Genomic DNA, 24,963 nt, shown 5'->3' with positions numbered 1-24,963 from the left:
AGTGAGAACTAGGCAACATACACACTGTCAACACGAAAATATCATAACCTTTAGCTATTCGTTTGCTGCTAAAACTGCCAAAATGTAGTGGAAAATTCGAAAGGAACCCAGAATTTCGAGGGAAATTGAATGAAAATCCAATACCTCCCCATTGGAAATAGGAATTTTCCTGTTTTTTGCCAGAGAAAAAGCGTAGGAAATTTCGTGAATTTTCAAAAAAAGAGAACGAAAACCAGAAATCGAGTGCAAAAAAAGAACTGAAATGAACTGTTCCTGTTTCGCGTTGTGTAGTTGGACAAGACACTCAGGTCTCCCGAACTGGAAGTGTTAGTGGATATGATAGAAATGGGGACTACAGTAGCTATGTAGTACGCATAAGTGAGTTTCGCGCATTGACTGGATCTGCATTAGCATTATAAATAGATCTATGACGTAGTATACAGGAATAAGAAATGGTCTTTATGCAAAAGAAAAGAACTGATTGACATATCAGGTAAAAAAAAATCACTTCTTTCCTAATTAGTAAATGTTATAGCTACATTTATATGCTTTTAATAAATGAGGGAGAGAGAAAATATAGCGGAAATTATAATTACATATGTCTATCAGCGGTTCTTGGCTTTGCACGGATGATGTTGTCGACTCTCAGCAGCACTTCTGCGGCTTCTGAAGCGGAGCTTACGACGGCTCTTTTCAGCTTGTAACTCTCCACAATACCTAGTTCTCTCATGTCTGCTATGGTACCGTTGTCAAGGTCAAGGCCTGACGTGGAAATCCCGTTGTATATAGATGATCTTAGTTTTGACACAAGCTCACTACTGTCGAAGCCTGCGTTGTCAGCCAAGATGGTTGGTAGTTGTCTTAGTGCTCTTGCAAATGCCTCTACAGCTAGTGCCTTCTTACCGTCAACATTTTGGGCCTGGGTATCTACGGCTTTAGACATAATCATTTCTGCACAGCCACCACCCAAAACGGTACGGGTCTCCTTTGTAGTCTGAGATAGCACTGATAAAGCATCATGCAGGGATCTTTCAGCCTCGTCTAACACCTGGTCAGTAGCTCCTCTTAGTACAATGGTACAAGCTTCACCCGCTTTACAACCACTGAACTTCAAGAAAGTCTCTTCACCAATAATAACTTCTTCAATCAAATCACACTCACCTAATTTGCACTTCTCAGGATCGTCGAATGTAGAGACTACTTCACCACCAGTGACTAATGCCAATCTCTCAATACCTTCAAAGTCAGCGTGTTCAATGGAATTTATGTTCATGTCAGTAAAAAGTTGCTCTGGATAGTCGTAGATCAATTGTCTGTTTATGAAGGTATTAATACCAAATTTAGAGATCTTGTTTATCTTGCTGGCCATCTTATCACGCTCCGCTTTCTCCAATTGGGCTAATTTGGATGTAGAGTCAACTTTAAATTTTGTTCCGAAAATCTTAACTTTGTCTGTATCTAGTGCCGTGTTGGCAAGTAATATCTTGGCTTTCTCAACTCTCTTTGGCTGGTTGTTACCAAATTTCTTCTGCAAGATGAAACCTGAGTCCAGGAATGAGTCAGATAGCTTCCCACCTAAAATCTTAATAATTTGGATATGTTCTAAGTTTGTTGAACCCTTTAGTCTTAGTATGGCATCCGTCGCCATGTTGGAGAAGTATTCCTTGTCCTGAGACAAGATCTTAGAAGATAGAGTTGTCTTGGCTATGTGAACTAGGTCGGAGTGAAATTTCTCTGAATCGCTAGAGTTATCCACAGCAGCAGAGTCCAATGCTTTCAGTGCCGCAGCGGAAGCAATACGGAACCCCTCAATAATCGTTTGTGGATGGATTCTAGCCTGATCAATCATTTTTTCAGCTTCTCTCAGCAATTCTGCACTTAGAACAGTGACACTAGTAGTACCGTCACCAACTTCATCATCTTGCACTTTACTGATGTTAACCAGCACCTTTGCGGCAGGGTTGTCCAATGGAATAGACTTCAAGATAGTGGCACCATCATTGGTGACAAGTGAATTCTCACTAGAGGCACTCTGTAACAGCTTGTCCATACCTTTAGGACCCAATGTACTCTTCACTAAGTCACCAACTGCAATGGCACCAACAAAGGCTGACATACGTGCATTTTCAGCACGCTCTTCGGTAACCTGATCGCCAAAAATTTGGACACTCATTCTTTAATATGTTTGGATTGTTCCTAACACCGGTAAATTTAAAGAATTGGCACAGTTGGCAATTATAACACACCCAGTTCTTGTATCAGATTCCTAATAAATAGCTTGAAAGGCATCGAACTTGCTTGTTATTTTGTGATTTCAGTGAAAATTTTTGGACGAAGGAAGCTTTTTGCCACAATGCGGGCGTGTAGTGTGATTCCAATCTCTGTACTGGAAATTAGGAAATTATATAAGAGATGAGCTCGAAGGAACAACTTTATTTCTTGATTCACTGTCAAGAAAGTGTTGCCGCCACCGACTGGATACTGATCTTTTTGGGTTGGGAGAGAAGTTCACTGGTATTAGCTTTCCTTTAGTGTAACGTACAGGTAATACCATTAGGGTAACAGAAGATGACTGATACTGAAAAGCATGTTCATAGACCTGATGAAGAAGATGACGAGGAGCAGGTAGTTGCCAAGCCTAGAAGAGTTGTTCCAATGATGGAGGGATTCTTCTCTAGTGACGATGAATCCGCTGCTACAGATGAGAATGAACCTGATGAAGACTATGATCTTAATGAAGATGATAAACTGACTAAGGACATGACCAGTAAAGGTAACGATGAGCCAGAGGAGAAAGTAATGAGTACTGTGAGACTTACAGAGAAGCCTCGTGGTAGAAAGAAAGGTGCAGCAGCTAAGTCGAAGATTGGAACTGCCAGTTACGATAAGATGAAAGATAGGGATTTGATGGCTGATGCAGATAATGATATTCCTGCTGACTTTGTCCCTGATTCGGTCTCAGCAATGTTTAGGACACATGATTTTAGCTACTTGAAGTTAAAGCCAGATCACGCCTCAAGACCAATTTGGATCTCCCCAAGCGATGGTAGAATAATATTGGAGAGTTTCTCACCCTTGGCGGAACAAGCACAAGACTTTTTGGTCACAATTGCAGAGCCTATCAGTAGACCTTCTCATATTCATGAGTATAAAATTACTGCATACTCTCTTTATGCTGCAGTTTCTGTAGGTTTGGAAACTGATGACATCATATCAGTTTTGGATAGACTTTCGAAAGTTCCAGTTGCCCAATCTATTATAAATTTCATAAAAGGAGCCACCATCTCATATGGTAAAGTGAAGCTGGTCATCAAACATAACAGATATTTTGTGGAGACAACACAAGCTGACATTCTAAAAATGCTGTTAAGAGATCCCATAATTGGCCCACTTCGTATAGATGGTGAACATCAAGCACAAGTAGATGGTAATAAAGGTACAGGTACATCGTCAGTGGATAAAAGTAGTATAAATCCTAATGATGTAGAAGCCATGTTTTCTGCTGTTGTTGGAGAAGGTGCAAACGGGGAGGAAGATGAAGAGAATGAAGATGATATAGACGCCGTGCATTCATTTGAAATTGCAAATAGCTCGGTTGAAATTGTTAAAAGAAGATGTCAAGAAATTGATTACCCCGTCTTAGAAGAATATGATTTCAGAAATGATAATAGAAACCCAGATCTAGAAATTGATTTGAAACCATCAACACAAATTAGACCGTATCAGGAAAAATCGTTAAGTAAAATGTTTGGTAACGGTCGTGCAAGAAGTGGAATTATTGTGCTACCGTGTGGTGCAGGTAAAACACTTGTGGGTATCACTGCTGCTTGTACTATCAAGAAATCTGTTATTGTCCTTTGTACATCATCTGTTTCGGTTATGCAATGGAGACAACAATTTTTGCAATGGTGTACATTACAACCTGAAAATTGTGCAGTTTTCACTTCTGACAACAAGGAAATGTTTCAAACAGAATCTGGTCTAGTTGTTTCCACCTACTCTATGGTTGCAAATACAAGAAACAGATCCCATGACTCTCAAAAAGTTATGGATTTCTTAACAGGTAGAGAATGGGGCTTTATTATCTTAGATGAAGTTCATGTCGTTCCCGCAGCTATGTTCCGTAGAGTGGTTTCAACAATCGCAGCACACGCAAAATTAGGTTTGACTGCAACATTGGTCAGAGAAGATGATAAGATTAGTGATTTGAACTTTTTGATTGGACCTAAGTTATATGAGGCCAACTGGATGGAACTATCACAAAAGGGACATATCGCAAATGTGCAATGTGCTGAGGTATGGTGTCCAATGACAGCAGAATTCTATCAAGAGTATTTACGTGAAACTGCAAGAAAAAGAATGTTATTGTATATCATGAATCCCACAAAATTCCAGGCATGTCAATTTTTGATTCAATATCATGAGAGAAGAGGTGACAAAATTATTGTTTTTTCTGATAATGTTTATGCGCTTCAAGAATATGCGTTAAAATTAGGGAAACCGTTTATTTTTGGTTCGACACCTCAACAAGAGCGTATGAATATTCTTCAAAACTTTCAATACAATGATCAGATTAATACAATTTTCTTATCTAAAGTTGGTGACACATCAATCGATTTGCCAGAAGCAACATGTTTGATTCAAATATCATCTCATTATGGTTCCCGTCGTCAAGAAGCTCAACGTCTAGGTAGAATTTTGCGTGCTAAAAGACGTAATGATGAAGGTTTTAACGCATTTTTCTATTCATTAGTTTCAAAAGATACCCAAGAAATGTACTATTCAACCAAAAGGCAGGCCTTTTTAGTTGATCAAGGTTATGCATTCAAAGTTATTACTCACTTACATGGAATGGAAAACTTACCAAATCTTGCATATGCATCGGCTAGAGAACGTAGGGAACTACTACAGGAGGTTTTGTTGAAGAATGAAGAAGCTGCTGGTATTGAGATTGGCGATGATGCCGACAATTCCATTGGTCGTGGTGGTAGCTTGTATAAGAAAGCGAGATCAAAGGCGATGAGAGGAGAGGGGTCTCTGGCAGGCCTTGCAGGTGGTGAAGATATGGCATATATGGAATATAGCACTAAGGCAAAAGATCTTAAGGAACATCATCCATTAATTAGAAAAATGTATTATAAGAATTTAAAGCGATAATGATGTTGCATTATCTCAGATTACACATCAATTTTTTTGGTTAAACCGATGCACATTTAAATATCATAAAACTCAAAAAAAAAGTTACTAAGAATCAAACTAAAAAAAAAAAAAAAAATCATTAAAAGATTGAATAATCCAGCTATCTTTCATAAAAATTATGTTGACATGCGTTGACTTCTTTTACGATAATACAGCCTTCACATCATTATGCTTTGGAATACTCTCAGCAGCACCGTTTTTTTGAATTGCCAACGAACTACTAAAAGTGGCAAACTTGATAGCTTCTGACAATGGTTTTCCTTCATAAAGTTGGGTTACTAGAGCACCCAAAAAGGTATCACCTGCACCAGTACTATCAACTACTTTTACATCATGTATTGCATCCATGTAACCGACTTCTGGGTTTTGTTTAGATACGTATAGAACACCTTTCGAACCCAGGGTAATAATTACTGCCCTCTTTCCTTCTGGATTTACATATTGACTCTTTAAGCGAATAGCTATATTTTTGTAAGTGCTAATAAAATTATCATTAATCATCTCTTTGTACTCTTTGACTTTCTCAGGTCCTTCTGCATCTTCTATTACTTGAAGAGCTTCAATCTCATTAACCACTAAAACGTCAACAGCATTCCAATGTGCTTTTGCAATAGGTTGAAATGGTGAAGGATTGAATACAATTACAGAGTTGCTAATATTATCATGAATCCATTTCATCACACAATCGGCATTAGGAATTTCTTGTTGGAATACCACATACTCCTTTTCTTTTGTTTCTTTGAACATATCCTTCAATTGTTGGCTACTATATTTACTTTCGCCATTGGCCCCTTTAACAATCAAAATTCTATTTTGGCCACCAAGTTTCTCTTCCACCAATATTGTAGCTGTACCAGTGCTGACACCTTCTAACACCTTGACTTGGTCAACATCAACACCATCTCTTCTCAATGTATCCAGTAATTGAGCACCAAAGGCATCATTACCAACACTTCCTACCATTCGGACAGTATAATTGTCTTGAGGGTTTTTCAATCTGGCAATAGCTATACATTGATTGCAACCCTTACCTCCTGTATGAGTCTCGAACGAATTTGCACGTATTGTTTCCCCTCCATCCGGAACTTTGTCAGTATAGGTCACTAAATCGTAGTTCAAAGAACCAATAACAGTAATACCCATATTCAAAGTATTTTTATTTAGAGAACTAATATGCTATTATTTACTTTACAAATTTAAACCACTTGGTCAATAGACTTACTATGTTTCTATTACTTTAACATCATTTATATTTGTTTCACTTTGAAATACCGTACGAACACTTTTTCACTCATTGAAAATTTAATGCGATGAGCTCATCGCAATTTTTCAAATGAAATACTTCTTATTGCAGAATAGTTTTCTACTGGCTGACTGTTAAACCCAGAATAAGATAATAAAGCTTTATACATTTTATTGAAAATATACCCTCAATTTATACGCTGTACAACTAATTGGAAACCACTGGTAAACTTGAACATTGGTACAGAATGACTGAAACAATTAGTGTGCATCCTGTTTCTTTTCCACCTGAGGTACTGGCTCGTATATCTCCTGATCTAACATTACAAAGACATTTATCTTTGGGAATTCGACCAAGTTTACGTAAATTTGATGAATTTCGAGACGTGCAGATAAATGAAGAAACCTTATCAAGATACTCCGAGCAGTGTCAATTTGATGCCAACGATACTAGCAATGGGATTCTTGGTTCAAATGTGCTTAAGAGTGGCAATACCATGGTTATTACTACGATAACAGGTGGTATTATTGAAGATGCATATAATAACGAGTTTGGGGATTTAGACATAGGTGAGCAAGAGCTCTTGCATTTGGAGGATGCACCCGCTGATTCTTTGAGTAACTATACCTCTATATATCCTGTGGTTGAAGTTGAAAGAGGTAGAGTAGGTGCATGTACTGATGAAGAAATGACTATATCTCAGAAACTTTATCAATCACTACTGTATTCAAGAGTGCTACCGAAGAGTTCATTGAAGGTTAAACCAGGTGTAAGATCGACAGATGAAAATGGTATTAGTACTATAACTTACCCAGATGGAAATGTAAATGATGATGAAATGAGCAACGTAGTACAGATAAAAAAGAAATGGTCCTATGTTTTATATGCAAAAATAACCGTGTTTGGTAGAACTGGTCCAGTGTTCGATCTTTGTTGGAATTCTTTAATTTATGCTTTACAATCTACAAAGCTTCCAATGACATTTATAGACGAGAAAGCAACCGACTTAAGGGTCAGTATCAGAACTAAAGGTAGAAGCACTACAGTTAAGGAAACTTATGAAATTTTTGCTGATCCTAAGAGATATTCTGATCTAGTTATTAAGAAAGAAAGGATTGCATATTCATCAAATTTTGGTATTATTGAACTGAATCCAGAAGAACAAATTCTAAATGGTGAAGAGAGCTCTGAAAATTCTGCTACTCCGGATGGGACAGATGCAACAGATGTTGAAATGGATGTGGTCAGGCCTGAGCCTGAGACGGTTCTTTTGGCAGATATAGATACTGAAGCAGAAGAGGCAACAATTAATAGCACTGTCAATATTTTGACTGACGAGCAAGGGAAGATGTGTCATTTTTCAATAAACGGAGGTGGCGCTATTATTACACCAGAATTGATAAGGAATTGTCTCACATTAGCAAATGAGAGATCATCTGATTTATCTAGGAAATGTTTGAGAAATTAGTAAGTAGAGGGTTATTTAACTTGTAATTCATATTGTATAGTCTACTGAGAGCATAGCTGTAACAATATTCTCTTTACTATTGTCACTCTTGGAAGTCTGTTCGTGCTATGGTCATAGTAAGGCAGAGGATTACTTAAAAATAACGATTTAGTTGAAAACAGTTAATTGATAACTATACAGCAGGTATCTGTTGTGATATTTTACATATTTATTGGCTATTAAGTGATATTTTCTTGTTTAGTAGTCTTTTTTATTTTTTTATCCCAACATGTGAATAGGTCTATTGAAAGGATTATTACTGAGACCAAATGCAAACAATTTCATATAACTAGTAAAAAGAGTGTTCATAAATAATTTTTAAAATATGATCATTGATTGTAAAAATTTACTCTGATCTTAGATGCAAACTCCGAGTATAAGAGAAAAAGAGGTTATCACTTGACCTCAACGAGCTTATCTCTTTCTTCTTCTATCTTTGGCAACTGGTGAAGGGGATGGAGTAGAGACATTCTGTAGATCAACATTAACGTACTCATTGACCTTAGCGGCAACACCACCGTGAACCCTTTTGACCACTCTGCTTGCCTTGGAACCCTTACGCTTGTAGACATTGATGTAAAATGAGATGAATAAGACCAAGTAAGATGAGATGATGGCACACCCAGCAAAAGTAGCGGTTGTAGAACCAACACATTCACCACAATGTGGCAGAGTTGGGAAGTATAAGTGGGTAGCTTTCTGGTATACTGCAAAGTAGATAAAACCAATATCCAAAATGAATTGGATGATCTGGAATCTAGTGACCCATTCCTTCCACCAGACTCTAATTCCTCTAGCGGCTAAGAAATAATACCAGTACATAACAACGTGAACACCCAGATTCAAAGAAATTGGCACCCAAGAGATGGAGGTAGTACCTACCAATTGAGTATAGCATAACAAAGCTGTGGCACCATGATGGTATGTGTGCAAAAAGGTCAATTTCTTGTGTTTTAGAACCAAGAAGAGGGTGTCAATAAACTCAATAAACTTAACAATGTAGTTCATGTAGTACAAAGTAACCATGGGTTGTGTCCAGGCACCTTCGTTACAGATGGCATAGAATAAACCGTGATGGTAGATCATTGGAGTCAATTGCTCTACCATCAAAACCAGCAATGTTAATGAGATGGTAGTTAGAAACAAGTTATGCAATTGGAACAAACCGTTCAACTTGAACGGTTTGGAGTAACTTAGTACAAACTTACCACCAAAGATGACGATGTAGTAAGTAGCAATAGCGATAAGTACTGGTTGTAGCTCACTTAGAGGAAGTTCACCAGCGACAAATTGGAATTCGCTTGGAATAAATTTGCCATTAGTTGCTAGGGTTACAAAATGGTCGAAGTTTTCCCATAAGTTGATGTTGAAAAAGGGCTTCTCCACAGTGGGTACATAATTGTGTAACACCGGATAACGTTCGAAAACTGGTGCTGAGTATTGCTTTAGTAGTGGAATAATGGTAGTCATAGTACTTATAAGTGATTATCAGTTCTTATTGATCAGTGAAATTACAGCAAAGGATATGCTGGTTGCGTAGCGTACAATTACTCTTTATAATTGGAGAATGATTTCCAAAACCTTATTTAAAAAGTTGGAAAATAAGTAGCGAGTGTCGGATTTAAATTCAGAAATTAGCACCGCGCTGAGATATTGAATTAACAACAGGGGTCTAAGTATTGGTAATCTATTAGTTATACAGTCCTTATACGTTGGTGAATAGATACTTCAAAAGGACGATAATTAGCTTCAATTGAACTCGTAACGATTTTATATAATTTTTGTTTTGGCGAAACCAAAATTTTTCACAAGTTTGCCTTTTGCGATGAGGGAAACGCGAATTTTTATCTGTTAGGTGCCGGATTTTTATTAAGAACGGTAATAAAAGCCGATTTAAACTACCTAGCAGTATAGCATATTTCACATGTTCAATTGACGTCGCCGGTATATGATGTGTCATTGAGCAAGGGAGGGGCGAATCAACTTATTTTCAATCATGCCAGGATGACTACATTTTCCTTATTATGTATTGTAGTGGTTTCGACAGAAGACTTGTCATTTGGGTAGAACATTATCAAGTACCTATTAATATTACATATTTTTCCTCCTGGAAAGTCTATATTAACATAGATTGTTTATAGCTAAGAAGTAACTGAATAAAAATCATAAAAACAAGGTTAGAAATGTCTCATGTAAAAAATTTTACTTCAAAAATAATCTAGCATGTGAATTCATATGAGCAACATGACGTTTACTATTATTGTTGCTCTTTGTCCTTTGAAATGAACGAGGATACTGTTTCCGGTGCTGAAGCAATAGCAGCTAGTGCTGCCAATGGGTCATTGGCAAAATTAATTGGTGGTAAACTATTATTTTGAAGACTTCTATCCACAGCTTGACCGTTACGTATTAGTTGTGGATGCTGGCCTATAGTGGGTGAATCATTAGATAAAGTAGGGGAAACAGTGGTGGTCATTGGAGGTAATTGATGAAGTTTCAAGTTCCCTTCTGAAAATATTCTAGGAGTTGGTACACTAGTGCTAACTGTGCCATTAATTGTACTTCCAACAAATTTTTGGATTGGTGGAGGACTTATGCTTACAGCTTTATGGCTTATTGTAGCTTTTGGAGGGGGTTGGCCACTGTCAGGGTTCAGTAATGAGGAAATAGAGCTTGATCTAATAGTTGTAGATGTACGTGAATCATCATGAGGTCTTGGTATTATATTAGGTCTGTTGTCAGGAGAGGCATTCAGTAAGCTGTTAATCGAATTATGCCTGTGATCTTCTGTTCTAGCACTGATATTGGAGGACTCCTCAGCTTTAATATCTTGCCCTGGTGTTCCACCTGCAGTTCCATTGATAGGTTTTGTAGACATTTGAGCTATATGGCCAATAGGACCCTCTGTGTTACCTTGAAATTGAATTGTTGGAAGTCTGGGTGGAGGTAGCGTGCTGGTAGGAGTTGTGACAGTTGAGAACGCATCCTTGGTATTCTCAGCATTGAAAGGTTGGGCAGTGATGCCTGAGTATAATTGGCCAGTCTCTGACTTAACTTGGGTGCCGAAGTAATTCATTGCAGGTCTTGTTTGTGGAGGGATTCCATTAACTATGTTAAAAACAGGTGGTTCTGGTGGTAACAATATTTGGGATTGTTGAACCAAGCCAGAACTTTTGGCATTACGTTTAGCATCGGCTTCTTCCACAATTGACTTCCATCCAAATTGAGCAGCATTCCTTTGGTAGTAATTTCTGACCATTGTTGTTGATTTAGTGGCTAGCTTTTGGGATATTAGAGACCATTGTGAACCGAATTCATTCAGCAGATCTGGAAAGGCTTGTGTCTCTTTAACACTCCAGTAACTCGTCCGATGGTCATGAGACTGCTTTTGTTTCTTTCTCAGACCTCCGTCTTCAAAACCAAGGTCAACTGGACTCATATTTGGACTTGGTCTTGGCAAAATTGTTGTGAAGTCGCCAGTATGTTCTGTAATAGCATCATTATGTTGCAGTGGGTTAGATTCATAAGTATCATTTGAGGGTTTCACATTATGTACTACTTCTTGAGAAATCTCCTGTGTGGGCTGTACAGGTTCTACTAATGAGTCTTGCACAGGCGGTTCGGGTGAATGGTGGTCAGGTTTAACATTAGTGTTCTCAGGTTCATGTTTGGATTCGGTGGGGATGATAACTTCTGTATCTACAGCAATGTTATCATCCTCTATGGGTTCGCGTACTACACCTACTTCCACATAATCAGTTTCATCAGTTTTTGTTATCTCGATTTGTTGTTGGCTATCACCAATATTACTAACCTCCGCGGCATGTTCAGTTGTGACTTCTTTCACGTCAGTTGATTGCTCTGTATCTAGCTCTAGTTCTGCTTCACTGCTACGTTCCTTCTTTTTCTTCTTTTTGGATGTTATACCCTTCCTCTTCTTGTTTCTTTCATTCACTAGGGATTTGTAATCAACTGTTCTCTTTGTTCTATAATAATGGAGTACACATTCCTCAGGAGTTCTTAGCCCTCCCATAAAATTTGATATTCTACTAAACTTCTTTGGGTTCATTAAGTATCCTTCAACAAAAAGTTCGTGTTCATTTGGTGTAAAGTTATCAATACCATCTAATAATACCCTTGATGCCCATTTATCCTTATCTGTCTCTAAATTATTGAGATCACAAAACTTGTAGCTACTTCTTTTAAGTGGATCTGTTATCATTTTAGGAATTACAGCTGCTGCTTGATGAAATTTGTAGTCAGGATCAATTTGCAGAAGTACAGTTTCCATTTCTGCATCATCGACAAAATCTGCTCTATTTCTACGCCTGGAACTATTATTATGGCGTCTTTTCTCTTCAGCTATCTTTTCTTGCTCCTCTCTTTCTTGATTTTCCCTCTCCAGCTTCTCTTGATATTCAATTTCCTTACTTCTCAGTGATTCGCTAATTTTTGACATCTGTCCACATTTATCCTTCCAATCTTGTAATGTCTGAAAGCACATTTTCTTCATCATCAGTTCTTTGTACCTGTTTAGTTGCACTAGTTCACCTATCGTGTTAGCAAGTTCTCCTCGGATTGCTTGTTCATGAACTAAAAGGTTTCTCTTCCAGAATGGATAAGCTTTAAACTCTCTCAGAGGTTTCTTCAGTAAGTATTTTTGTTTCTTGACAATCTCCTCTCTACTCTTATTTTTTAACTGCCATAATTTTGTTTCAACTCTATTCATTGGAAAAATATACTCGTTGATTGGTTTCAAAGGTATTGTGTAATGATCAGGCTCATTCTTAATCTTAATATTTGAGAAGTTCGTTTGTAGTTCAGTAGGATCATAAATATACTCATAATCAAGCATATCTGAAGGTCTCATTTCAGTAAAAACAGTGTTGCTAATATCGGCAAGTCTGTCATCTTCATCTGCTTCTCCTTCATCGTCTTCATCCTGGATGTCATTTGTATCATTATTATCATCGTCGTCGCCGTCAGGGTCATCAAACTCATTAATCGTTGTTTCTCTATTCGCAACGTCGGGTATACCTGTGTCTTCCATAATATTGTCCTTCATTGAGTTTTCGTTTTTATCCACAGAGGTCCACAACGTACTTTCACCATTATTGGTGGCAACTGCTTTATGTAGAATGTTTTGGGATGGTTTATTTATTGATGTAGAGCGAACTTTTTTTACACGGCCTTCTTTTTCTCTTAAATCTTTCAACAATTGCGCCTCTGTTTCTCTGGTTGTTTGTGATACAGAGTTAATCAAACTAGAACCAAGGGAATGAGGGTTTGGAGATCCTAAAGGTGATCTCGTCTCGTCATCTTTCTCGTGTTCCTCATGTTGGCTATTTGCAGATTTACCACCCCATTTCTTTTCATTTTCTTGATACTCGCTAAAACTTGGGCGATGCTTGTCATAATTCATGTTGATCGATGAATTGCTATCGTGTCTTTGGCTATGAAATGATTCACTGAATTTGGTTTGAGGTGATACAGTTGATGGGTATTTTGGTGTAGAATGCTTCCAAAATTTATTTCTTGTTGATGGATTACTAGGTGCTGTTAAAGGTTGTCTGTTCATAGATGGATGTTCATGTTCGTTTTTCAAATCTGGATTTGAGCCCATTCTCCATTTATTAGCTCTAGTAAAATATGAGGTATTACTAGAAGGATTATTTGAATTTGGCGACCTATAACTTGACATTGAATACTCATTACCAAAAACACTTGATTCGCTAGTTCTAGGGGATTTGTTCATCAATAATGGTTTGTTATTACTTGCAGGACTGCTTACTCCGTTTTTGATTGACTGTGCAACAGTTGGCGCAGGATTTGTGTGAGAGTTGTATCTGCTCAGAGAGCTTCCAGAATATCGGGATCTTGGGATATCAGCAATCTCGCTCTTATGCGGGCTTGTCGCACTAGGATAATCTATGCTGGAGTTGTAACGGCTGGTTGATTTTCTTGATACCAAGCCTGTGGGTCTATGAGGGGCCGAAGATGATCTTTGGATGGGAGAGGGATCATATCTTGACGTTCTCGGTACATCGTTTTGATGTGCACTTTGAGTTTGATTTTGACTCTGAGTCGGTGTTGATGGTGAGGAAGTATTAGCATTATGTCCACTTGGCATAGTTGGAGTTCCTGTTCTATCAATCATTGATCCATGTGTATTACTTTCGTGGGAATACGGGTTTTCTCTAGAAGGTTGCCCCCCCTGGTATGGCTTCTTCGGATAAGCCATTTGGGAGGAATGTCGCCTATTTGGATTATTGGAGTAATAATACCTTTTACTATCACCCATTCGCCGGGCAGAAGGTGGATAGCCCATTTTCTCTTGTTATGTAATTCTTATTCAAATATTTTCTTCGCTTTCAAGATTTATATTATCTTAATGTCTTGGATCAATAGCCCCGGGTGTCACTTGGTATAATACAACTTTTCCTCTTAAACATAGAACTTAACACACTATGAATTGCAAAATTGGTTAACAATGTATAATCGTGCCAGTAGGAAAGATTGGAAGAAAGCCCAAAATGAAAATATTTACTTATCTTTGCGTCTTATCTCCAATAGATACGGATACAAAAAAAATAAGTTCCCCTGCTGAATGCTTGTTCACCAGGTATGTATATTTGACCTTACCTATCCGAATATGTTGCACTTGTCGATATTTCACGTTCAGATTCCTGTTAGATAGCTTGAATTTTTTGAGTTGCTAAACTGGAAAGACAAAAAAATTAATAACCAATAAAGTGCAGGATGGGGAGCTTGTTGAAGTATAAGCAATGCGTTTTCTATTATCTGTATAATGTTATACTGTCATTTGGAGGATCCAAAGTTTTCTTCATTAAAGGTTGTACAAGAGGAAGAAATATGATTATTGAGATTGTTTTCCTATTTTCTGAATTGTTCCTGTTTGAGATTTTTGTTTAGAGAAAAAAATGAGATTGATACCTTTCGTATATATTGATTTCACGCTTTTAGATATATAAGCCATTTGAGTCATTAGATAACAAATTTTATACTAAAGAACATGATATAATGAAAAAGCAGACAAGTCGTAACTTGGTGACTATTATTTACCAATCTATATTCCATATGCTAACATTTGATATGTCTAGTGCTGCAATTTGTAAGATTCTGGCATCATTAATTCTAGTTCCATAGTTACCGACAGCTAAAACAGGTGAATGCACACTTACATAACAAACCGGAGTGACAGTCCAAGACATATTGCTAAAATCCAAACCAAACTCATAGAATCTTAGTTTGCAATCAGATGTACCAACGATCAAGATTTCTTTTTCTTCCCAGTACCTATGTTTCGCAAAGCCCTGCTCCAAGTTGGTAAAGTCAAAAAAGTCTAAACAGGTAACTTCAAGATCTCCAATGTTTGGTATTTTCCCCGACCAATATGTATCGCCATTTATATTCTTCAGGTACAATGTATTATCCAGTTTCAGTAAGGCTATATTGCCCTCAAGTTGTGAGATGGCTATATTCTTGATATCTGTACCTAAGCGCCTTATGAACATACCTGAGCATAAATCCCATTGGAAAACTTGTCTCTTCTGATCGATTGAAATCATTATGCTTGAACTATACATGACATTTGTTGTCTTTATTTCATTCATATGTCCACAAAAGGTAGCTTTTAGTTCCACTCTCTTCTCCTTCCAATTGCTAATACCCCATAATCTCAATAAGCCATTTGTATCACCGGTAATAAACATACCCTCTCTTAGTATCTTTAAATATGAAATAGTTGTATTATGCAGATTCCTCAGAATTTTATCTTCTATTTGAATATAGTTACCATCTTTAATGCTTATATTCATTGGTTTCATATTTTTCTTTTCAATAACACTATGCCCGACAAATGATACATTCCAACACTCACCATTCTTTGCTCCAAATCCATTTGCTGAAGGCTCTAAACTACAATATCCAGTAGCTGAACTATCACTATTTACATGCTTGATATGCCTTTCAATTTCAGGGAGCTTAGCAAGAAATAGCTCCTTTGCTTGATAAGAGTCAATATGTTTCTTTTGTGGATGAAAGTCTCTGAATATCTGTAATGGTGTTTGTCCAAAATTATGAATGATACCAGTGATTGCCATACGTTCATTCTCATCATTAACATTATCTAAATTGATTGTCCCTGGGTAGCTTAGAGAATTAAATACGTTGACAGATTCTATAGCTTCTTTCCCTCTTTGTTTTGCACCAAAAATGAGATCAATCCAATTATGGAGATGTTCTGAAACATATCGACTTTCTAATGCTTTTCTATTGACTTCAGTAAATATTTTGGGATCACCCTTCGCCCAAGGAGGAAGAATAACATCTGCTACTTTTGATCCATCCTGGCGAGTTCCCAAGTTATAATCATTTATATTTTTTAGAAATTCGGGTAGGTAAAAAAACTCAGGGATAAGCTCTCGAACATCAGTAGTACTTTCGGAAGCAGCAGATCTCCATGTCCTTTCTACCGAACTGAATAATCTATCAGCATGACCAAGATTGCCATCTTGCAGTGTCATAAATGTACTATGAAAAGGTTCAAGTCGTAGCATGTAATTTGCAGTGATCATAGCAGAGGAATAATGAGTTCCATAGTGAAATGGTAAGGATCCATCGGAGTCTAGTTCACTCAATAGTTGATATCTCTCTATAAATTCATTGCATCTTTTTTCAGTTTGAGCGCCCATTGGTTTATCCAGATCTCTATAGTTTATTGGATTTGTAGTTTGTAAGGTATCAGTTGTATATTCCTTAATGACCCAAGGAAAAACTGGATATTGTGTCAGATCGTTGCAGGATCTACCTGCCATCATATTTATCATCATTAGATAGTGAAAATTAGAAACCTCTCCCTCTTTCCACAATTTGGTTATTTTCGATTTGTCAAAAAGTTCAATGGGTCCTGAGAATGCATTAGAGAACATATACCTAACAGAGTCTTTTGCAATTCCATTCTGTGTAGTAATATTGCTACTGTTACGGTTTATGTCATTTAAAGTAGTCGCCAAGGCAATATCAACTGTATCCCTGCAAGCAATATATGAAAGTAAATCATGTAATTCATTTCTCACTAGTTTGTTTTTTAAATTCAAAAGAAAAGAGCGCCCATCGGTAAACAGCATTTCTAGGGCTGTGTCCCTTAATAGATAAGGTCTCTTTGTTACAAATGCTAACTCATTTTTCTCAAAGGTATGAATGCCAGTATAGCTTGTAATTGAATTGGTATTTCCCTCCATACCCTTCAAGTATTTTATATTTATGTCCCTAACATTTTCCGGAGCGTCTTCTATCCTTAAAACTCTCCGTTCACTCGATAAGTAATAAAAACCATCGACAAAATATACAAAAGAACTCCCAATAATTAACATCCCTTCTGATATGTTTAAACCCTTAATTAAACTACAGTTCCAGATACTTTGTATAGAGTCGCCTGCTTTCAACAGCTTCAGTATTTTTCTATTCTCATTTGTTTGTAAGCTGTTTACAGTTCCTACTTGTTCAAGCTCTGGGACCATATCAAAAGATCTGATACTTTCTGCATTGCTATCAGTTATCTTGACGCCACGACTAAATTTATTATAATAATTACCTAAGCCTGTTTCATCTACTTTGTATGTCTGTAATATTCTTTGTCTTTGTTTTCCGCAATCCTCCAAGAAATCTAGATTCCAGGTCTTATTGAGCTCCAGTTCGTCTTGCGTGTCTAGTATATTCTGTCTTCGCTTGAGCAAGTTTAGTAATTTTGAGTGTGATAAAAACCGTTCCTCGTTTATATCTGATTCATAAATTTGTGAAATTCTTGCTTGCATTTTTATGATATTAGGTGAATAATTTGCATTATCATTGGCAAAAAGTACTGTCGTTGATTTACAATTTTTTAATAAAGCTTCTAGGTCGGTACTATATATATCCCTTGGATATATAGTAGTATTGTTATCTTCTAATTTAATTGCCGATAAATTCTTTGTGTGGTCATTGAGATAATCCTCTAGCCTATATTTTTGGTTCACACTAAACAAAAAATAGCCGCTTTCGGTAAGCATGCTAATCGCTTCGTCATTGTCCATGGTCAAAAGATTCTCTAAAGTCTGCATTACCTCCATTCGATACTCATGATTAATATTATTCGCTAAGTGAATCAAGTCATAGGATTGATGAAGTATCACAGATCGTAGACAATCTAATGCCAAACTGTCTGCCTTATTTTCGTTAATTTGTAATCCTATAAGGATGATCATATTCATGATTAGTATTCTGTCACATCCAAGATATTCTTTCCCAAATAACATTAACTGGTAAGCCAATAAATATTTATAAAAAAAACAATTTTCTTCTGTTTTCTTGTTCAATTTCTGAAATTGAATAGCATACATTATTTTGATCAGTAACTTCTTCAAGCACTTCAAAAAGGCTATTTTCATTTTCGAATTGTGAATGACTTTATCACTAAAAAGGTCAGAGCATTTCAAGAACAATTCTAACCAGAATCTATGATCATTTTCAAGTATATGATAGCGCGATGTTTCAGAATGGACAAAAAGAATCAGTTCACATAACCTAAGTGCAGCTTTTGACCTGGCTGGCTCGTTCTGTTTATACTTTACAAAGAAATGATCCACTAAATTAGGAAGTAGCTCCTTTGAGAAAAAGCATAAAAGGTGGTTTGGTTTATCAGAATGCATTCTCCTTAAAAAGGATGAATTCATCGCTTCCACTCTATTAATACAATAATGTTTATATGAGTCATGTTTGCCAAGTTCCAAATCTGTAATTAGAAAATTGTTCAATAAACCTTTTGCCAACTCTAAAGCATTGAGAGATTTTTCGCCCGTAGCTATTTGAGTAAGTGTCAATGCAAGATTTTCGATAGCAAGAATCAAATTGGTTGTTCTGTTGATATCCAGTGATTGGATATTGTCAAATTTTATCGTATCATTAATTGTCGCCAGCGCACGGCTTATGGTTGTGTCGAGAAGTTGAATATTCTTAGTATCTAGCATAGATGGGTCATGTAGTCGCCACTGCATGTATGTGCATAGTAACTCAATAGCTTCGTAACGTATAACGTTCTCTTTTTGGTTATTAGTTGTTTGAGTGTTAAGTGCAAAAGTTTCTGTATTGTAATGGTCTAAATCATTAACAGCAAATAGTAGTATAATTTCTGTCAATGATTCAAAGTAACTTAAATCTAGATCTGTAATGTATGTCAAAAGAATATCCCAGCCTCCATTTTTGAGAGTTTTTTTCCATACATTTGAATTAATTGAAAAGTATCTAAACAATAGAAAAGTAAAATCAGAGGGATCCAGCTTATGAGTTGACAGTTCTTCCAGTATGATTAGTAGGATTTTGGGTGTGATAATATTTACACCAATTGAAGTGTTATCATAATCTTTTGTCATACCGTTCAAATATTCATTGAATGCTTTTGTCATCATTATAAAGTTTGTATGGCAGTTGACCTTTAGATTATAGTAAATGGTGTTAATATACCAGGTGAATGTAGTGGGGTTATGCGCATTTGCTAAAAGGCAGCTAAAAAGTTTAACTAATTGTGTTGTACACTTATTAGTTATTCTTAGCCTTTTACTTTTTTCTAAAAAGCATAAAGTATTGCACATTGTTTGGAGAAGATTGTGCGACTCAAGTATGATACTATTTTCTTCCTTATATGTTGATTCCTTGACCAAGCTCTCCAGTTGATATAATTGATAACTTACTATTTCGATCATATTATTTTTCACAGATTCGGCTTGGCAATGATCCTCTTCTATCAATTCTTCATAAAATCGCCAAAAATTCAAGTTAAGATAAAGATCAAGAAAAATGTCATGATCTGTTATATATGATTGTGTTGGATCATTGGTATTCCAGCAGCACAGTTCTGATATGCCCTTAATCAGTGCTATTGATGGCAATGTTTTCAATCTTTTTAATGGACCTTCGAGTAGTGTATATGCTAAGAGGTTAATATCATAATCTTTGTAGTATTGTGATCTAATTGAAGGGTGCTTGAGAGTGTATAAAAGCAATAATACTCGGTCTTCTATGACAGATAAATTCTCTGATTTGTAAATTTGTTCCATCAATGTACACACACCATTGAGTGCTTCAAATGAAGCAACAACGTCGGCTTCCTTATAAGCATTAAAATTACCACTGGTGTATTCAGACTTTTCTGTATTGTCGAAAACCATTTTCGTTGTTGATTTATTCTGGGATGCCAATTGCTCCTCAAAGGTATATTGGTATATGAGAAATTTCTCAAGGTTTTTGCCGATTGGAATCCTGTGATTCCAGTTATTGGTTTTTCTTTCATTAGTTCCAGCATATTGCATAAGATCTTCATTGAACATATTAATAATATTGAGAGTGGTTAGTGAAGTGATAACCGCTTCTGGGAGTACAGTATCAAATACGCAGAATTCAAATAGTTTAAAAGAGCATATTGGTGAGCCTATATCGATTGCATCAATTGAAGTAAATCCTTCTGTAATTATTGTTAATTTGTTGATGCTATCACCGTCTATAAAAAGCTCAAGATCTTGAGATTTTAGTACTAGTGTAACGTTGTATTTTTTACCTAGTTCAAATTCAAATGATTCATACATTGCAATAGTATATTCATCATTTGAAACACAAAACTTTCCATCTCTGATCTCCAAATACAACTGATTATTTAGAGTTGCAATTCTATTAGAGAGTATATCACTTAGCTCAATCACCATATGGATTGTTGCATTGAGATGAACATTGGGTTTGAACTTAAATCCCTTATATACATTTTCATATTCATGGAAATTTCTCAATTGCAAAGAATTATGAAACAATTTCTTGAGTATGTTTGAAGTTACCGCATTCTCTTCGCTGAGCAGCTTATTTAGGTCATGTACAGAACACGATATTTTTAATATGTGATAAAATAGGGCAGTAAACCCCTTGAGTTCTTTTTTATTCTCGCTTAGGACTTTATCGTGTAGCTCTTTCATAAATTTTGCATCCTGATGGCACCAGTCAGCTATTCTTTGAGCATTTACTGATGAGAAATCTATCAATGCCAGAATTATCTGCAACTCTATGCTGCTTGTTTCAAGGAGACGCATAGGACTGTTCTTTTCATCTATAAATTCAAATGAATCCATACTATTGTGGATATAAAACTTCTCGTTCAGTTCGACACTGATATAATCCTCCAGGGGCTCTTTTGCAGCTCGATCATTGGTATATCTGTTCACTATATCGTTAAGGATATCCTTTGTGTGTGTTCCTGTGCCATCATCTTCTTCTAATACTTCCAGTTCTATTTTTGAGAGTAGATCCATGTTGAATATTTATTTTTCGACCAAGTAAACTCGTTGTATAATTCACGCCATCAAGGTCTCTAAAAGAATTTTTATCTCTGTTGTTCGAGCGGCTTTTCGGACTTGTTTGTCTATATACCTCACAAATTAACCCTTTCTATTCTGTCTAAATATATTGCAAAAATAGTAGTTCGGCCATGGGCTTTACAAAAAATTACGATCAAATTGAATGTCTATCAATTATCTTTAGGGATCTATACATTCCAAGCAAAGCGTAGATGTTCATAGCAGAAAGAGTATCTCATCGCATAGCTCTTATAGTAATAGAGGATAGTAAAACCCTTAGGTCTGAATCATCGTTTTTAGGGTAAACGAGAAGGCTCAGGAGAAATTAGGGCTTACTTTTACCACAAAGCACAGCATGAAAATTCATAGAGAAACCCTAAAAGGGATCAAACCTTTGGGAGAAATGAGCATAGTCGTCATGTACGTAAGACATTAGCACTTTGAATTTTTTTTTGCGAGTGGGTTTGCAAGTTTCCGTGTGAACAATTGAGAAACTTAGAAAGTATAAAAGAGCTATGAGGAAAGCCCAATTGGATGTTATGGGTATGTACAATACGTGATTTCTGTCTCTTATTTCATCTTGTATTCCAACTTAGCTCCCCGTACTAATTCTAAGGACCGGTATTATTGTAGAGGTTGTTCAGGCTAGTTCTGTGGGAGCTATTCTATTTTGATGACACTCTCAGCGGAACCCTCACCTTCCAACCTCTCTACAACCGATGATCCGAGAGTAAGTTTCGGGTATACTTTTGCTTATTTCTTAAATGAAATGTGGGTGTAGGCTGGATTTTTCTATCCATAAGGTTCCTACCCCCATTCAGCACACTAGAAATCCAAACATATCTTCTATATAGCTGGTTTTGTCTTCTTAGAGTAGGTTGTCTGTATGTAATCTTGCTGATAATAAAGATATCGACATAGCATTGGATGCTATTGAGTGCGAGGGAAATCAGAAATACTTCGATGGCGGCTCTTATGTTGTATGGAAAGATCACACAATTAATCAAATCTAGTAGTCATGTACGACGGTTCTCATAGTTTACGTATATCATTATAACGCAAACACTTTACTGGAAAAAAAATTTTTTTTTTCACACCAAAACTGGTGGGAAGGACATCGAGCTCAGCATCATCTCTTCTCAATTGAATAAATTATTTGAATAGTAGATTTAAGAGGATTAGGACTGTTGCCGCTGTTTATTTCAATAAAAGAGGGAGAAGTATACAAAAACACATACAGCAATGGTTGTTCAAGCTCGTGACGCTTCCCAAGTCTTTGGTGTTGCTAGAATCTACGCCTCCTTCAACGATACTTTCGTCCATGTTACTGACTTGTCTGGTAGAGAAACCATCGCCAGAGTTACTGGTGGTATGAAGGTCAAGGCTGACAGAGATGAATCTTCTCCATACGCTGCTATGTTGGCTGCCCAAGATGTTGCTGCTAAGTGTTTGGAAGTTGGTATCACTGCCGTCCACGTTAAGATCAGAGCTACTGGTGGTACTAGAACCAAGACCCCAGGTCCAGGTGGTCAAGCTGCTTTGAGAGCTTTGGCTAGATCCGGTTTGAGAATTGGTAGAATCGAAGATGTCACTCCAGTTCCATCCGACTCCACCAGAAAGAAGGGTGGTAGAAGAGGTAGAAGATTGTGATTTTATATGTCATTCTTTGGAATATATACTTTTATTACATTGCTAATGTGGAATTGTTGTTTGAAGAAAGTATGTTATGGTTTCGTTAGCGATGGCCTCATATGGAAACGTCTGATAGATTGGCCAGTTTGCATGAATTGATAAAGTTTGCCAGTTGTTTTCTGAAATTATGGTGCTTTCACTTTCTTAGCCTATACAAGAATCGCAATAATTTCTTCGTTCTAGTTTCCTTAATTTGCATATATTATTATAATTACTCTTCACATATAGTTTAAAAAAATAAACATTTAGGATTATCAAGCTTTTACGCTGTTTCTCTTTAACACACTGCTAAGACGTCAAACACGATGGCGGATACTGTCATCGAGGTTTACTTGGTGTTATCAGATAGCAGTAGCTCATTTGGGGATATAGAAAAGTTCATATCCAATTTATATATTTCTGATTGTCGGAAGCTGTTTTATGATGAAATGTTTCTAAATTTCTTTAGAGTATATATGCTATACATTATATCTAGAGATAATTGAAGGGGATTTTGGATATTAAGTATAAAAAACAATGGAGGTTTAAATCAATAAAATGAGGTCACTATCCCAATAAAGCAGAGAGCTCCTCTTCTATTTCAAAAACAATATGTGTGTTGTCTCCATGCTTAGTAGACGAAACCCAAGATCTTACCAGAGACGTGCTTTCTTCTGGCTTCTTCGTGGTCCATAATACCGGCGGAAGTGGTCAAGATAACGTAACCGAATTGTCTGGCTGGCAACAAGTTAGCAGTCCACTTTTCAATGTCACCGATCTTAACGTTGAATCTTGGGGAGATAACACCACACTTGTTCAATCTACCGTTCAATTGAACGACAATCTTACCGGATCTGTGGTCATCGATGTATTCGAATTCACCAATGTAACCGTGTCTTTGCATGACTTGCAAGAACTTGATGATAACCTTGGAGGAAGGTCTGATCAAAACTTGACGCTTACCGGTCTTTTCAGCGTTGTTAATAGCGTTCAAGGCATCAGCCAAAACAGAGGATCTAGTCATTGTGCTTGTCTATTTCTTGGTGTTACTGCTCTACAAACTAAAGTTAGAAAAAATTATAAAGAAATAAGAATGAAAGCTAATAACAGAATAGAGAAATACGTACATAAAAGAAGCCTACCTGTAGTAATACTGTTGAAACACTAAAATTAACCGCCATACCTATTCCCATACTACTGACCCAAGACAGAAACTCATCGCACCAAGTGAAGCGTGTGCTGACCAAAGTGGGCATCCAGGTCTTGACAAACTAATGAAAAAAAAAAGCTGAACTGAAACTTTTGTTTTGTGACTGCTATTTCAAAGTACTCTGCGTCCACCCGTAACAACTTTCGCATGTAGAAAGTGATTAAGTAAACATCTGAAACTGGTCCTCCAATAATGCGACCCGGTACGAAGTTTGTTTGCAAACTTAAAGGGTGTTTGGGTGTATTATACTTTGTTGGATAATTGTTAATTTTTTGCGAGCAACTTATAATTTCCTAATAGGGTAATTATTTTGTTTAAATTCTTTTTTCAAGAGTTGTTCTCTTACAGTGGCACCACTAAAACATCATCTCCAGCCAGTTCGGCAGGCATTGGTCAAAGCTCAGTTCCAGGATTCAGTTGGATGTACGCTACTGGAGACTGCTAGGCTGGTAGACTGCTAGGCTGGTAAGTTGGTGGGACAAGGGAGCTTGGCCATGTCTGTCTAAGGGGGGGGGGGCCATTCCAGCACCGGTGCTTGCTAGAGGGTAAGCAGATCCGTTGAGGTGGGAGAGGCTACTGTACTGTGAGTGATTCGGATGAAGCATGTTTGGTTGGGAACTAGATTGAGGGTTTGGAATCTGTTCAAACTATGCGAGTAACAACAATTTCAGGGCGTTTAGTGTGTTACAAAGTATTATAGAAATTGGCACTATATATTTATAAGGTGCTATTTTTTAGA

The 24,963-nt window shown here is 36.8% G+C and overlaps 9 protein-coding genes across 9 annotated transcripts; 3 read left to right on the top strand and 6 right to left on the bottom strand.

The window, feature by feature from the left end:
- Positions 1-592: 592 nt before the first annotated feature.
- On the bottom strand, positions 593-2,173 carry CCT2 (chaperonin-containing T-complex subunit CCT2; the record flags this gene model as incomplete). Its single annotated transcript, XM_449136.1, has 1 exon — positions 593-2,173. One exon carries the CDS (start codon positions 2,171-2,173, stop codon positions 593-595), a length of 1,581 nt encoding a protein of 526 aa, XP_449136.1.
- Positions 2,174-2,568: 395 nt separating this feature from the next.
- SSL2 (TFIIH/NER complex ATPase/helicase subunit SSL2) lies at positions 2,569-5,157 on the top strand (the record flags this gene model as incomplete). Its single annotated transcript, XM_449135.1, has 1 exon — positions 2,569-5,157. One exon carries the CDS (start codon positions 2,569-2,571, stop codon positions 5,155-5,157), a length of 2,589 nt encoding a protein of 862 aa, XP_449135.1.
- A 183-nt stretch (positions 5,158-5,340) lies between these two features.
- On the bottom strand, positions 5,341-6,342 carry RBK1 (putative ribokinase; the record flags this gene model as incomplete). Its single annotated transcript, XM_449134.1, has 1 exon — positions 5,341-6,342. The coding sequence occupies one exon, from the start codon at positions 6,340-6,342 to the stop codon at positions 5,341-5,343; it is 1,002 nt and encodes a 333-aa protein (XP_449134.1).
- A 347-nt stretch (positions 6,343-6,689) lies between these two features.
- Positions 6,690-7,910, top strand: RRP43 (exosome non-catalytic core subunit RRP43; the record flags this gene model as incomplete). The annotated part of the gene is made up of 1 exon (XM_449133.1): positions 6,690-7,910. One exon carries the CDS (start codon positions 6,690-6,692, stop codon positions 7,908-7,910), a length of 1,221 nt encoding a protein of 406 aa, XP_449133.1.
- Positions 7,911-8,363: 453 nt separating this feature from the next.
- On the bottom strand, positions 8,364-9,419 carry ELO2 (fatty acid elongase ELO2; the record flags this gene model as incomplete). Its single annotated transcript, XM_449132.1, has 1 exon — positions 8,364-9,419. The coding sequence occupies one exon, from the start codon at positions 9,417-9,419 to the stop codon at positions 8,364-8,366; it is 1,056 nt and encodes a 351-aa protein (XP_449132.1).
- A 787-nt stretch (positions 9,420-10,206) lies between these two features.
- Positions 10,207-14,277, bottom strand: SNT1 (Snt1p; the record flags this gene model as incomplete). Its single annotated transcript, XM_449131.1, has 1 exon — positions 10,207-14,277. One exon carries the CDS (start codon positions 14,275-14,277, stop codon positions 10,207-10,209), a length of 4,071 nt encoding a protein of 1,356 aa, XP_449131.1.
- A 751-nt stretch (positions 14,278-15,028) lies between these two features.
- BPH1 (Bph1p) lies at positions 15,029-21,298 on the bottom strand (the record flags this gene model as incomplete). Its single annotated transcript, XM_449130.1, has 1 exon — positions 15,029-21,298. The coding sequence occupies one exon, from the start codon at positions 21,296-21,298 to the stop codon at positions 15,029-15,031; it is 6,270 nt and encodes a 2,089-aa protein (XP_449130.1).
- Positions 21,299-22,585: 1,287 nt separating this feature from the next.
- GVI51_L08063 (40S ribosomal protein uS11) lies at positions 22,586-22,993 on the top strand (the record flags this gene model as incomplete). Its single annotated transcript, XM_449129.1, has 1 exon — positions 22,586-22,993. The coding sequence occupies one exon, from the start codon at positions 22,586-22,588 to the stop codon at positions 22,991-22,993; it is 408 nt and encodes a 135-aa protein (XP_449129.1).
- Positions 22,994-23,645: 652 nt separating this feature from the next.
- Positions 23,646-24,038, bottom strand: RPS22A (40S ribosomal protein uS8; the record flags this gene model as incomplete). Its single annotated transcript, XM_002999549.1, has 1 exon — positions 23,646-24,038. The coding sequence occupies one exon, from the start codon at positions 24,036-24,038 to the stop codon at positions 23,646-23,648; it is 393 nt and encodes a 130-aa protein (XP_002999595.1).
- Between the last annotated feature and the right edge of the window lie 925 nt (positions 24,039-24,963).

The sequence above is a fragment of the Nakaseomyces glabratus genome, chromosome L, assembly GCF_010111755.1.
Source record: "Nakaseomyces glabratus chromosome L, complete sequence".
Classification (NCBI taxonomy): Eukaryota; Fungi; Ascomycota; class Saccharomycetes; order Saccharomycetales; family Saccharomycetaceae; genus Nakaseomyces; species Nakaseomyces glabratus.
This window is presented reverse-complemented; position numbering and strand designations above follow the sequence as displayed.